Source organism: Ictalurus punctatus, chromosome 15 (genome assembly GCF_001660625.3).
Source record: "Ictalurus punctatus breed USDA103 chromosome 15, Coco_2.0, whole genome shotgun sequence".
Lineage (NCBI taxonomy): Eukaryota > Metazoa > Chordata > Actinopteri > Siluriformes > Ictaluridae > Ictalurus > Ictalurus punctatus.
In genome coordinates, this window is record NC_030430.2 from 7,537,732 (window position 1) to 7,552,156 (window position 14,425).

The window sequence follows — 14,425 nt, forward strand, 5'->3', positions numbered from 1 at the left end:
CACTCAGAATAAAAAACATTGCAATGAGAGAAATACATAACAGGATAAGTTACCGTAATTGTAAAAGTTTCCGTAAAAAGATTCCCGCGCTCTTACACCAAAACCAAACAAACAAAAAGGTGCCGGCGCTCTTACACCAAACAAACAAAATCACCTGAGTACAAACTGGGACTGGTATCTTTTAAAATCACACGCACAGTGTGATCTTTATTCTTGCTTGTTCACATACAGATCAACTCAATATGATCATGATTATTACTGTGATGATGTGCTGATACTTTGTACACACGTGCAAACACACACGGGTATGAATATATAGGTGATTTTTTTTTTTTTTTATACATCTCCTGAGCGCTGAAGAACCCTGGAGGAACCCTACAGGTGAGTTTCACACATTTTTCCAACACACAAGTGAAACACATCTGAACACACATGATACTGGTGCTGTTTAAACAAACAAACCAAAAAGGGTGAGGGTGGCCTTACACCAAAAACACAAAGGTGCCGATGATCTTACACCAAAAACAAACAAAAAGGTTTCGCGATCTTACACCAAACAAACAAAAAGGTGCCGGCGATGTTAAACCAAAAACAAACAAAAAGGTGCCGGCACTCTTACACCAAAAACAAACAAACAAAAGGGTGCCGGCGATCTAAAACCAAACAAACAAAAGGGTGCCGGCGATGTTAAACCAAACAAACAAAAGGGTGCCGGCGATGTTAAACCAAACAAACAAAAGGGTGCCGGCCATGTTAAACCAAACAAACAAAAGGGTGCCGGCGATGTTAAACCAAACAAACAAAAGGGTGCCGGCGATGTTAAACCAAACAAACAAAAGGGTGCCGGCGATCTAAAACCAAAAACAAACAAAAGGGTGCCGGCGATCTAAAACCAAAAACAAACAAAAGGGTGCCGGCGATCTAAAACCAAACAAACAAAAGGGTGCCGGCGATCTAAAACCAAACAAACAAAAGGGTGCCGGCGATCTAAAACCAAACAAACAAAAGGGTGCCGGCGATCTAAAACCAAACAAACAAAAAGGTGCCGGCGATGTTAAACCAAACAAAGGGTGCCGGCGATGTTAAACCAAACAAACCAAAGTGTGCCGGCGATCTAAAACCAAACAAACAAAAGGGTGCCGGCGATCTAAAACCAAACAAACAAAAGGGTGCCGGCGATCTAAAACCAAACAAACAAAAGGGTGCCGGCGATGTTAAACCAAACAAACAAAAGGGTGCCGGCGATGTTAAACCAAACAAACAAAAGGGTGCCGGCGATGTTAAACCAAACAAACAAAAGGGTGCCGGCGATGTTAAACCAAACAAACAAAAGGGTGCCGGCGATGTTAAACCAAACAAACAAAAGGGTGCCGGCGATGTTAAACCAAACAAACAAAAGGGTGCCGGCGATGTTAAACCAAACAAACCAAAGGGTGCCGGCGATGTTAAACCAAACAAACCAAAGGGTGCCGGCGATGTTAAACCAAACAAACCAAAGGGTGCCGGCGATGTTAAACCAAACAAACAAAAGGGTGCCGGCGATCTAAAACCAACCAAACAAAAGGGTGCCGGCGATGTTAAACCAAACAAAGAAAAGGGTGCCGGCGATGTTAAACCAAACAAACAAAAGGGTGCCGGCGATGTTAAACCAAACAAACAAAAGGGTGCCGGCGATGTTAAACCAAACAAACAACAAGGTGCCGGCGATCTAAAACCAAACAAACAAAAGGGTGCCGGCGATGTTAAACAAAACAAACGAAAGGGTGCCGGCGATGTTAAACAAAACAAACGAAAGGGTGCCGGCGATGTTAAACCAAACAAACGAAAGGGTGCCGGCGATCTAAAACCAAACAAACAAAAGGGTGCCGGCGATCTAAAACCAAACAAACGAAAGGGTGCCGGCGATGTTAAACAAAACAAACGAAAGGGTGCCGGCGATGTTAAACAAAACAAACGAAAGGGTGCCGGCGATCTAAAACCAAACAAACGAAAGGGTGCCGGCGATCTAAAACCAAACAAACAAAAGGGTGCCGGCGATCTAAAACCAAACAAACAAGGGTGCCGGCGATCTAAAACCAAACAAACAAAAAGGTGCCGGCACTCTTACACCAAAAACAAACAAACAAAAAGGTGACGTGAACTTTAAACAAATCAAAACTTAAAGGGTGTGTGTAATTTTCCGTGTACTTCAGGTATTTGTGTTTTTTCTTCTCTTTGTGCAGGTGTCGACGTACATCACGGTGCCGCAGTCTCCTCTCACACACACCCTGGTGCAGGGGAACGTTCTGGTGCGCGACGAGGTTCTCATGTCGGCCATCTCGGCGTTCACGTCCATGGACACACCAGTCACGGCCATGCAGGCTTCCTCTCAGGTACACACCATTTATCTGCCATAGATGCTGTAACCTAGCATTGACACTGCCTGGCTTTTGTAACTAGTGAAAGCGTGGTTATTACGACTCCTGCTGATGTTTATTAAAGCCTGGGCATGGCACTCGTTATCGTTATTCAAAGCTTCATGCAATAATTTGGAATAATACTTTTTAAACCCTTTTTTTCTTTTTCTTTTCCACAGAGTAATTTGAGCCTGCCCAGTGCAGCATCATACCTGCAGCACCACCCACAGGCCTCTCAGCCCCTCCCACTGGCCCAGGCTCCACCCCTTTCTGCACAGGCTCCCACCAGTATCAACAGCTCCATAGTGCAGGTGTACAGCACACTGCCCCCGATGGCTGGAGGAGGAAACGCAGAGGTCCACATGCTCGGCCTCCAACAGTTCCAGTCTGTTCAGGTGTGTGTGTGTGAGCGAGAGAGATGAGGTTACAGTACTGGGACCCTTCTCATCTTGTTGTCCATCATGTTGAGAGTTAAAGATACTGACCACAGAATGTTTGTGACAGTGTAAGTGTAATGTGTCGTAAAGTAGAACTGGTGATGCAGTCGGTACTGACAGTACTGTATACGACGTTTCACCACCTTTTACTCAGTGCTTTTTATTTTAGAACAAATTATTTACACTTCCACCTGCCTATTGATTCTTTCATTTTTCTTTCATTTTTGCTTGTCTTTTTGGCACTTGTCCTTTCTTTCTTTCTTTGTTTTTGTTTGTTTCTTTCTTCTTTGTCCTTTTTCTTTTTTTGTCCTTTCTTTTTCTTGTTGATTTATTCGCTCTCTCTCTCTCTCTCTCTCTCTGTCTCAGGGTGGTGGTGGTCAGTGTGTGGACAGTCAGACTGCAGCCTTCAGCAGCGCTCCCGTTTACAGTTCGGCTAAACCGGCACAGAAGCTGAAGAGCTGCAACAGCACCGTGACTCTGAGCGAGCTGAGCGAATACGACAAGGTCATCATCCCCAAAAAGACCCGCAACTCCAAGAAAGGCCACGAAGGTAATGGAGAGCGCTTCGAACACCAATTTTCATTTCATTTAAAGGAGCAGGTTGTCATTTTCACAGCCTTTAATTTGCCTAAAATATGCAGAGCTCATTTCTGGGCCAGAAACATGGGTACGAAAGGCTGGATTCAGATTCACTTAATGGCAGATTTAAATCCCTGAAAGTGTCAAAATAAATACACATCATGCTTAATACATACGTGTCACAGGAAATGGAATTTCTATTTATTCATTTCAAATTTTTTTATATTCGTGTGTAAAAACCCACAAAAAGCAGTACGTTCTACATGGCATTCACTTTGTGTAATAGCACTGTAATGTGTTTGTGTTGCAACAGATTTCTTTATGGATAATGTTTTGTTTCTCAGCAGGTCAAACAAAAGCCAAAGGTCAGAAGCTGAAGTGCAGTTTCTGTGACGAGGTTACTCAGGATCAAGAGAACACATCCAGTGAGCAAGAGCACGGTCCGAGTAGAAGTCGAGCGTGAGAGATCGGGGGACTGCGCCAGGGCTTCCACGTGGAGCCGGTGGAATCGACGATTTCAAAACACCGGTACGGATCGTCATTTAATTTCTATGACATTTTGCTTATGTGCCGTTTTATTGTGGAGATAACAGAGCGATCTTCTGGTGCGACGACTCGGGCGCTCGTCTCACACGCACGTGCTCTACGTGTCCGATTGCGGCGCTCCGAGATAAAACCGTCCACTGGATATCGTGGCAGTTTAATACCGAGTATACATCGTGATCTCGTACGCACCGGTGTAAAACACGAACTCCTAGGATACTTCGTTTTGAACCGCAGTACGTTTGTGTAGAGATGACTTTTGGTATCGCTTTTCCTCTCCCGATACTGATCCTGAAAGCTTGAGCGTCAGCGGATTATCGATACCGTTCCGGATTTTTCTTCATCACTACTGAGCTCTAAAATGATTATTTAAAAAAGAAACCCTAAATACATGGCTAAAAACACAACTTGCACACAATTGCACCCTTTTTTTTTTGTTTTTTTTTAACCTTCCCAGCTAAAATGTTTTACACAGAAATCACTTGTATAGCGAATAAAATATAGAATAAAACACTATTTACAGTCCTAAAAAAAATAAAAAGTCTTGTTGTATGTTAATATTTCCAGTTCCAAGGGGGAACCCCCCCCCCCCCCCCCCAAAAAAAAAATAAATAAATAAATAAAAAATAAAAAATTTTATTAAAAATTTTTTTAATAAATTTTTTTTTCCCCAATCTTCTCCATTTGTTACAGGATTGGATACAATTTTCCCCTCTCCTCAACTCTCCAAGATCCTGATTTTATTATTTTTCTTTTTTTAAACTATCTTTTCATTTGCTTTTATCTCGCTGTCCACTCTGGAGTTTGCTGGTTTATCTATGTTAGTTTGTGAAAATGTGACGTGACAGTTAACCGCTTCTCTCCCTCTCCACGCCTCGATCACAGACTTAACGTTTCCTGTGGGTTTTTTTCTTTCTCTTCTCCCCCCTTTTCAGACATTTTATTTGATCACTTTCTGCGCTTCTGGTTAGTAAATTTCAGCTCTGCACTAGCTTGTACAGAAAAAACAGTGCGTCGTCATGTCCAGAATAGCGGTTTCCATCCACACGCTCCACTCACTGTTCATGTCTTCTCCTGGACGGTCAGAAGGTGGCGCCGGACCTGCTCCGGCTCAGACCGAACGATTTCATGTGCAATATGTGAATACGTGTTTTGCTCATCGTTTCTCTGGCGCCCTCTGCTGGCCAACATCATTATACACTTACACACGCACGCTCTCACACTGTACAGACTCTAAGGACCTCTGCAGTAAACTGTGAGCGGCGGAGCTCGGACGGCGCTTTGTGCTCTCGCCACGTGTACATTTATGTTTATACCGGATTATTGAGTAGAATATTTTAAACGTGTAAAATGCATTATTATACAAATAAGGAATGGAAAACCTTTTATTTAAATAAGGAAGGGCTTGCTTGGGGAGCGGTTGGAGGATGCAGATATGTATATGATTATATATGAAAAGTGTCCCGTTTTTTTTTTTTTTCCGTTTGTTTGGTTTTTTTTTTCGCTGTTTGTGCGTCAGTTTCTTTTTAAATCATTATTTATTATATTTTTATTTAATTATAAGGCTGCCTTTTTTTTCGTTAATTTGTGTCTTCCTTTTTTTTTTTTTTTTTATTTTATTTATTTATTTATTTTAATTTTTTCTTCTTAAAGCTCAACCCAAATCTCAGTTCGAAGCCCAGGGATTTTTATTATTTTATTTATTAATGTTATTAATCTAATCCTCTTTGCTTGTTTGCAGATGATGATGACATCTTCCTGTGTGGGAAGTGTAAGAAGCAGTTCAACTCCTTGCCGGCGTTCTTGACTCACAAAAGGGAGCAGTGCCAGCAGAACACGCCCTCGCTCGCCACCGTGTCACTGGCGTCCAGCAGCACTTACACACCTGTACCCTCGGTCAGCGCCGTGGCACAACCTCCGGCCAACAGACAGGTACATGTTCTCTGAATACTCACCCGCAACGAAGCGGTACTGGTGATCTGTAAACGATACTAACAAACAAAACAAAGGTGAAGGAGAACTATAAACAAAAAATGGTACGGTGATCTGTAAATGAAACTAACAATCGAAAAGGTACAGGTGAACTCTGAACCCGCATGACACTGGTGCTGTTTAAACAAACAAACCAAAAAAGGTGCCTGTGACCTTACACCAAAAACACAAAGGTGCCGGCGCTCTTGCATCAAAAAGAAATCAAAAGGTGCCGGCACTCTTACACCAAAAACAAACAAACAAAAAGGTGCCGGCGATCTAAAACCAAACAAACCAAAAACAAACAAAAGGGTGCCGGCGATCTAAAACCAAACAAACAAAAGGGTGCCGGCGATCTAAAACCAAACAAACAAAAGGGTGCCGGCGATCTAAAACCAAACAAACAAAAGGGTGCCGGCGATCTACAACCAAACAAACAAAAGGGTGCCGGCGATCTAAAATCAAACAAACAAAAGGGTGCCGGCGATCTAAAACCAAACAAACAAACGGTGCCGGCGATGTTAAACCAAACAAACAAAAGGGTGCCGGCGATGTTAAACCAAACAAACAAAAGGGTGCCGGCGATGTTAAACAAAACAAACAAAAGGGTGCCGGCGATCTAAAACCAAACAAACAAAAGGGTGCCGGCGATGTTAAACCAAACAAACAAAAGGGTGCCGGCGATGTTAAACAAAACAAACAAAAGGGTGCCGGCGATCTAAAACCAAACAAACAAAAGGGTGCCGGCGATCTAAAACCAAACAAACAAAAGGGTGCCGGCGATGTTAAACCAAACAAACAAAAGGGTGCCGGCGATGTTAAAGCAAACAAACAAAAGGGTGCCGGCGATGTTAAACCAAACAAACAAAAGGGTGCCGGCGATCTAAAACCAAACAAACAAAAGGGTGCCGGCGATGTTAAACCAAACAAACAAAAGGGTGCCAGCGATCTAAAACCAAACAAACAAAAGGGTGCCGGCGATCTAAAACCAAACAAACAAAGGGGTGCCGGCGATGTTAAAGCAAACAAACAAAAGGGTGCCGGCGATCTTGCATCAAAAAGAACTCAAAAGGTGCCGGCGATCTTACACCAAACAAACAAAATCACCTGAGTACAAACTGGGACTGGTATCTTTTAAAATCACACGCACAGTGTGATCTTTATTCTTGCTTGTTCACATACAGATCAACTCAATATGATCATGATTATTACTGTGATGATGTGCTGATACTTTGTACACACGTGCAAACACACACACGGGTATGAATATATAGGTGATTTTTTAAAAATACATCTCCTGAGCGCTGAAGAACCCTGGAGGAACCCTACAGGTGAGTTTCACACATTTTTCCAACACACAAGTGAAACACATCTGAACACACATGATACTGGTGCTGTTTAAACAAACAAACCAAAAAGGGTGAGGGTGGCCTTACACCAAAAACACAAAGGTGCCGATGATCTTACACCAAACAAACAAACAAAAGGGTGCTCGCGATGTTAAACCAAAAACAAACAAACAAAAACAAAAAGGTGCCGGCGATCTTACACCAAACAAACAAAATCACCTGAGTACAAACTGGGACTGGTATCTTTTAAAATCACACGCACAGTGTGATCTTTATTCTTGCTTGTTCACATACAGATCAACTCAATATGATCATGATTATTACTGTGATGATGTGCTGATACTTTGTACACACGTGCAAACACACACGGGTATGAATATATAGGTGATTTTTAAAAAAATACATCTCCTGAGCGCTGAAGAACCCTGGAGGAACCCTACAGGTGAGTTTCACACATTTTTCCAACACACATCTGAACACACATGATACTGGTGCTGTTTAAACAAACAAACCAAAAAGGGTGAGGGTGGCCTTACACCAAAAACAAACAAAAAGGTGCTCGCGATCTTGCATCAAAAAGAACTCAAAAGGTGCCGGTGCTCTTACACCAAACAAACAAAAGGGTGCCGGCGATGTTAAACCAAAAACAAACAAAAAGGTGCCGGCGATCTAAAACCAAACAAACAAAAAGGTGCTGGGACTCTTACACCAAAAACAAACAAACAAAAAGGTGTCACGATCTTAAACCAAACAAACAAAAAGGTGCCGGCGATGTTGAACCAAAAACAAACAAAAAGGTGCCGGCACTCTTACACCAAAAACAAACAAACAAAAAGGTGACGTGAACTTTAAACAAATCAAAACTTAAAGGGTGTGTGTAATTTTCGGTGTACTTCAGGTATTTGTGTTTTTTCTTCTCTTTGTGCAGGTGTCGACGTACATCACGGTGCCGCCGTCTCCTCTCACACACACCCTGGTGCAGGGGAACGTTCTGGTGAGCGACGAGGTTCTCATGTCGGCCATCTCGGCGTTCACGTCCATGGACACACCAGTCACGGCCATGCAGGCTTCCTCTCAGGTACACACCATTTATCTGCCATAGATGCTGTAACCTAGCATTGACACTGCCTGGCTTTTGTAACTAGTGAAAGCGTGGTTATTAGGACTCCTGCTGATGTTTATTAAAGCCTGGGCATGGCACTCGTTATCGTTATTCAAAGCTTCATGCAATAATTTGGAATAATACTTTTTAAACCCTTTTTTTTTCTTTTTCTTTTCCACAGAGTAATTTGAGCCTGCCCAGTGCAGCATCATACCTGCAACACCACCCACAGGCCTCTCAGCCCCTCCCACTGGCCCAGGCTCCACCCCTTTCTGCACAGGCTCCCACCAGTATCAACAGCTCCATAATGCAGGTGTACAGCACACTGCCCCCGATGGCTGGAGGAGGAAATGCAGAGGTCCACACGCTCGGCCTCCAACAGTTCCAGTATGTTCAGGTGTGTGTGTGTGTGTGTGTGTGTGTGTGAGCGAGAGAGATGAGGTTACAGTACTGGGACCCTTCTCATCTTGTTGTCCATCATGTTGAGAGTTAAAGATACTGACCACAGAATGTTTGTGACAGTGTAAGTGTAATGTGTCGTAAAGTAGAACTGGTGATGCAGTCGGTACTGACAGTACTGTATACGACGTTTCACCACCTTTTACTCAGTGCTTTTTATTTTAGAACAAATTATTTACACTTCCACCTGCCTATTGATTCTTTCATTTTTCTTTCATTCTTGCTTGTCTTTTTGGCACTTGTCCTTTCTTTCTTTCTTTGTTTTTGTTTGTTTCTTTCTTCTTTGTCCTTTTTCTTTTTTTGTCCTTTCTTTTTCTTGTTGATTTATTCGCTCTCTCTCTCTGTGTCTCAGGGTGGTGGTGGTCAGTGTGTGGACAGTCAGACTGCAGCCTTCAGCAGCGCTCCCGTTTACAGTTCGGCTAAACCGGCACAGAAGCTGAAGAGCTGCAGCAGCACCGTGACTCTGAGCGAGCTGAGCGAATACGACAAGGTCATCATCCCCAAAAAGACCCGCAACTCCAAGAAAGGCCACGAAGGTAATGGAGAGCGCTTCGAACACCATTTTTCATTTCATTTAAAGGAGCAGGTTGTCATTTTCACAGCCTTTAATTTGCCTAAAATATGCAGAGCTCATTTCTGGGCCAGAAACATGGGTACGAAAGGCTGGATTCAGATTCACTTAATGGCAGATTTAAATCCCTGAAAGTGTCAAAATAAATACACATCATGCTTAATACATACGTGTCACAGGAAATGGAATTTCTATTTATTCATTTCAAATTTTTTTATATTCGTGTGTAAAAACCCACAAAAAGCAGTACGTTCTACATGGCATTCACTTTGTGTAATAGCACTGTAATGTGTTTGTGTTGCAACAGATTTCTTTATGGATAATGTTTTGTTTCTCAGCAGGTCAAACAAAAGCCAAAGGTCAGAAGCTGAAGTGCAGTTTCTGTGACGAGGTTACTCAGGATCAAGAGAACACATCCAGTGAGCAAGAGCACGGTCCGAGTAGAAGTCGAGCGTGAGAGATCGGGGGACTGCGCCAGGGCTTCCACGTGGAGCCGGTGGAATCGACGATTTCAAAACACCGGTACGGATCGTCATTTAATTTCTATGACATTTTGCTTATGTGCCGTTTTATTGTGGAGATAACAGAGCGATCTTCTGGTGCGACGACTCGGGCGCTCGTCTCACACGCACGTGCTCTACGTGTCCGATTGCGGCGCTCCGAGATAAAACCGTCCACTGGATATCGTGGCAGTTTAATACCGAGTATACAACCCCCCCCCCCCCCAAAAAAAAATAAAAAATAAAAAATAAAAAATAAAAATAAAATTATTAAAAAAAATTTTAATAAAAATTTTTTTTTTCCAATCTTCTCCATTTGTTACAGGATTGGATACATTTTTCCCCTCTCCTCAACTCTCCAAGATCCTGATTTTATTATTTTTCTTTTTTTAAACTATCTTTTCATTTGCTTTTATCTCGCTGTCCACTCTGGAGTTTGCTGGTTTATCTATGTTAGTTCGTGAAAATGTGACGTGACAGTTAACCGCTTCTCTCCCTCTCCACGCCTCGATCACAGACTTAACGTTTCCTGTGGGTTTTTTTCTTTCTCTTCTCCCCCCTTTTCAGACATTTTATTTGATCACTTTCTGCGCTTCTGGTTAGTAAATTTCAGCTCTGCACTAGCTTGTACAGAAAAAACAGTGCGTCGTCATGTCCAGAATAGCGGTTTCCATCCACACGCTCCACTCACTGTTCATGTCTTCTCCTGGACGGTCAGAAGGTGGCGCCGGACCTGCTCCGGCTCAGACCGAACGATTTCATGTGCAATATGTGAATACGTGTTTTGCTCATCGTTTCTCTGGCGCCCTCTGCTGGCCAACATCATTATACACTTACACACGCACGCTCTCACACTGTACAGACTCTAAGGACCTCTGCAGTAAACTGTGAGCGGCGGAGCTCGGACGGCGCTTTGTGCTCTCGCCACGTGTACATTTATGTTTATACCGGATTATTGAGTAGAATATTTTAAACGTGTAAAATGCATTATTATACAAATAAGGAATGGAAAACCTTTTATTTAAATAAGGAAGGGCTTGCTTGGGGAGCGGTTGGAGGATGCAGATATGTATATGATTATATATGAAAAGTGTCCCGTTTTTTTTTTTTTCCGTTTGTTTGGTTTTTTTTTTCGCTGTTTGTGCGTCAGTTTCTTTTTAAATCATTATTTATTATATTTTTATTTAATTATAAGGCTGCCTTTTTTTTCGTTAATTTGTGTCTTCCTTTTTTTTTTTTTATTTTATTTTATTTATTTATTTATTTTAATTTTTTCTTCTTAAAGCTCAACCCAAATCTCAGTTCGAAGCCCAGGGATTTTTATTATTTTATTTATTAATGTTATTAATCTAATCCTCTTTGCTTGTTTGCAGATGATGATGACATCTTCCTGTGTGGGAAGTGTAAGAAGCAGTTCAACTCCTTGCCGGCGTTCTTGACTCACAAAAGGGAGCAGTGCCAGCAGAACACGCCCTCGCTCGCCACCGTGTCACTGGCGTCCAGCAGCACTTACACACCTGTACCCTCGGTCAGCGCCGTGGCACAACCTCCGGCCAACAGACAGGTACATGTTCTCTGAATACTCACCCGCAACGAAGCGGTACTGGTGATCTGTAAACGATACTAACAAACAAAACAAAGGTGAAGGAGAACTATAAACAAAAAATGGTACGGTGATCTGTAAATGAAACTAACAATCGAAAAGGTACAGGTGAACTCTGAACCCGCATGACACTGGTGCTGTTTAAACAAACAAACCAAAAAAGGTGCCTGTGACCTTACACCAAAAACACAAAGGTGCCGGCGCTCTTGCATCAAAAAGAAATCAAAAGGTGCCGGCACTCTTACACCAAAAACAAACAAACAAAAAGGTGCCGGCGATCTAAAACCAAACAAACCAAAAACAAACAAAAGGGTGCCGGCGATCTAAAACCAAACAAACAAAAGGGTGCCGGCGATCTAAAACCAAACAAACAAAAGGGTGCCGGCGATCTAAAACCAAACAAACAAAAGGGTGCCGGCGATCTAAAATCAAACAAACAAAAGGGTGCCGGCGATCTAAAACCAAACAAACAAAAGGGTGCCGGCGATCTAAAATCAAACAAACAAAAGGGTGCCGGCGATGTTAAAGCAAACAAACAAAAGGGTGCCGGCGATGTTAAACCAAACAAACAAAAGGGTGCCGGCGATGTTAAACCAAACAAACAAAAGGGTGCCGGCGATCTAAAACCAAACAAACAAAAGGGTGCCGGCGATGTTAAACCAAACAAACAAAAGGGTGCCGGCGATCTAAAACCAAACAAACAAAAGGGTGCCGGCGATCTTGCATCAAAAAGAACTCAAAAGGTGCCGGCGATCTTACACCAAACAAACAAAATCACCTGAGTACAAACTGGGACTGGTATCTTTTAAAATCACACGCACAGTGTGATCTTTATTCTTGCTTGTTCACATACAGATCAACTCAATATGATCATGATTATTACTGTGATGATGTGCTGATACTTTGTACACACGTGCAAACACACACACGGGTATGAATATATAGGTGATTTTTTAAAAATACATCTCCTGAGCGCTGAAGAACCCTGGAGGAACCCTACAGGTGAGTTTCACACATTTTTCCAACACACAAGTGAAACACATCTGAACACACATGATACTGGTGCTGTTTAAACAAACAAACCAAAAAGGGTGAGGGTGGCCTTACACCAAAAACACAAAGGTGCCGATGATCTTACACCAAACAAACAAACAAAAGGGTGCTCGCGATGTTAAACCAAAAACAAACAAACAAAAACAAAAAGGTGCCGGCGATCTTACACCAAACAAACAAAATCACCTGAGTACAAACTGGGACTGGTATCTTTTAAAATCACACGCACAGTGTGATCTTTATTCTTGCTTGTTCACATACAGATCAACTCAATATGATCATGATTATTACTGTGATGATGTGCTGATACTTTATACACACGTGCAAACACACACGGGTATGAATATATAGGTGATTTTTTTTTTTTAATACATCTCCTGAGCGCTGAAGAACCCTGGAGGAACCCTACAGGTGAGTTTCACACATTTTTCCAACACACATCTGAACACACATGATACTGGTGCTGTTTAAACAAACAAACCAAAAAGGGTGAAGGTGGCCTTACACCAAAAACAAACAAAAAGGTGCTCGCGATCTTGCATCAAAAAGAACTCAAAAGGTGCCGGTGCTCTTACACCAAACAAACAAACAAAAGGGTGCCGGCGATGTTAAACCAAAAACAAACAAAAAGGTGCCGGCGATCTAAAACCAAACAAACAAAAAGGTGCCGGCGATGTTAAACCAAACAAACAAAAAGGTGCTGGGACTCTTACACCAAAAACAAACAAACAAAAAGGTGTCACGATCTTAAACCAAACAAACAAAAAGGTGCCGGCGATGTTAAACCAAAAACAAACAAAAAGGTGCCGGCACTCTTACACCAAAAACAAACAAACAAAAAGGTGACGTGAACTTTAAACAAATCAAAACTTAAAGGGTGTGTGTAATTTTCGGTGTACTTCAGGTATTTGTGTTTTTTCTTCTCTTTGTGCAGGTGTCGACGTACATCACGGTGCCGCCGTCTCCTCTCACACACACCCTGGTGCAGGGGAACGTTCTGGTGAGCGACGAGGTTCTCATGTCGGCCATCTCGGCGTTCACGTCCATGGACACACCAGTCACGGCCATGCAGGCTTCCTCTCAGGTACACACCATTTATCTGCCATAGATGCTGTAACCTAGCATTGACACTGCCTGGCTTTTGTAACTAGTGAAAGCGTGGTTATTACGACTCCTGCTGATGTTTATTAAAGCCTGGGCATGGCACTCGTTATCGTTATTCAAAGCTTCATGCAATAATTTGGAATAATACTTTTTAAACCCTTTCTTTTTCTTTTCCACAGAGTGGAAAAGGTGCTGGTGACCAGTTTGCTTGCGTTACTTTCTCTACTTACATTTGCATGACTTTTTAACTTGCATGCATTACTTCTTTACTTGCATTATTGTAAGTTTACTTGTCAGCTTACTTTTACTGTTACTTTATTTATTTATTTGTTACCTTTTCTAACTACAAGCATTACTTACTTTACTTATTTTGCTTACATATGTTACTTTCTGTACTTGTTTCTGTTTTCTGTACTTGCATCAGTTTGTGTTGCTTCTTTATTTGTGTTAATTTAAGTTTACTTGAGTCAATTTACTTGCATTCCTTTCTTGTTATTTACTGGAATTACCTTACTGCTTGCATTACTTTTTTCTTACTATTACTTTATTTACTTGTTACCTATTCTATCTACTAGCATTACTTACATACGCTATTTACTTTCCTTGTTACTTAAAATAAAGTTTACTTTCCTTACTTACTTGTTACATTCTTGAATTACATACATAAATTCATGCGTTACTTTCTGTACTTATTAACAATTGTACCTTCCAGCGCTTACTTTACTTGTTGCTTTTTCTTTGCATGATGCTTTACTTTC

General features: G+C 41.9%; 2 protein-coding genes across 2 annotated transcripts in view; both read left to right on the forward strand.

Moving 5' to 3' along the window:
• Positions 1–5,826, forward strand: part of LOC128635135 (zinc finger protein 341-like) — an 8,294-nt gene extending 2,468 nt beyond the window's left edge. Inside the window, exons 3-7 of the mRNA XM_053686361.1 lie at positions 2,223–2,372; positions 2,576–2,791; positions 3,200–3,383; positions 3,757–3,940; positions 5,697–5,826. Coding sequence (XP_053542336.1) covers positions 2,223–2,372; positions 2,576–2,791; positions 3,200–3,383; positions 3,757–3,875 — 669 coding nt within the window. The 3' untranslated portion in view covers positions 3,876–3,940; positions 5,697–5,826. The remainder of the gene's footprint in view (positions 1–2,222; positions 2,373–2,575; positions 2,792–3,199; positions 3,384–3,756; positions 3,941–5,696) is intronic.
• LOC128635136 (zinc finger protein 341-like) lies at positions 4,208–14,253 on the forward strand. The gene is made up of 8 exons (XM_053686363.1): positions 4,208–4,217; positions 5,697–5,887; positions 8,204–8,353; positions 8,559–8,774; positions 9,189–9,372; positions 9,746–9,929; positions 11,281–11,471; positions 13,498–14,253. Exons 1-6 carry the CDS (start codon positions 4,208–4,210, stop codon positions 9,862–9,864), a joined length of 870 nt encoding a protein of 289 aa, XP_053542338.1. The 3' UTR covers positions 9,865–9,929; positions 11,281–11,471; positions 13,498–14,253.
• Positions 14,254–14,425: the final 172 nt, after the last annotated feature.

Bases quoted from the DNA above. Each gene is read 5' to 3' on its own strand.
- LOC128635136 (XM_053686363.1), top strand. The intron at 8,775-9,188 runs GTGTGTGTGTGT...TCTGTGTCTCAG, and splicing joins AACAGTTCCAGTATGTTCAG to GGTGGTGGTGGTCAGTGTGT. The intron at 9,373-9,745 runs GTAATGGAGAGC...TTTGTTTCTCAG, and splicing joins CTCCAAGAAAGGCCACGAAG to CAGGTCAAACAAAAGCCAAA.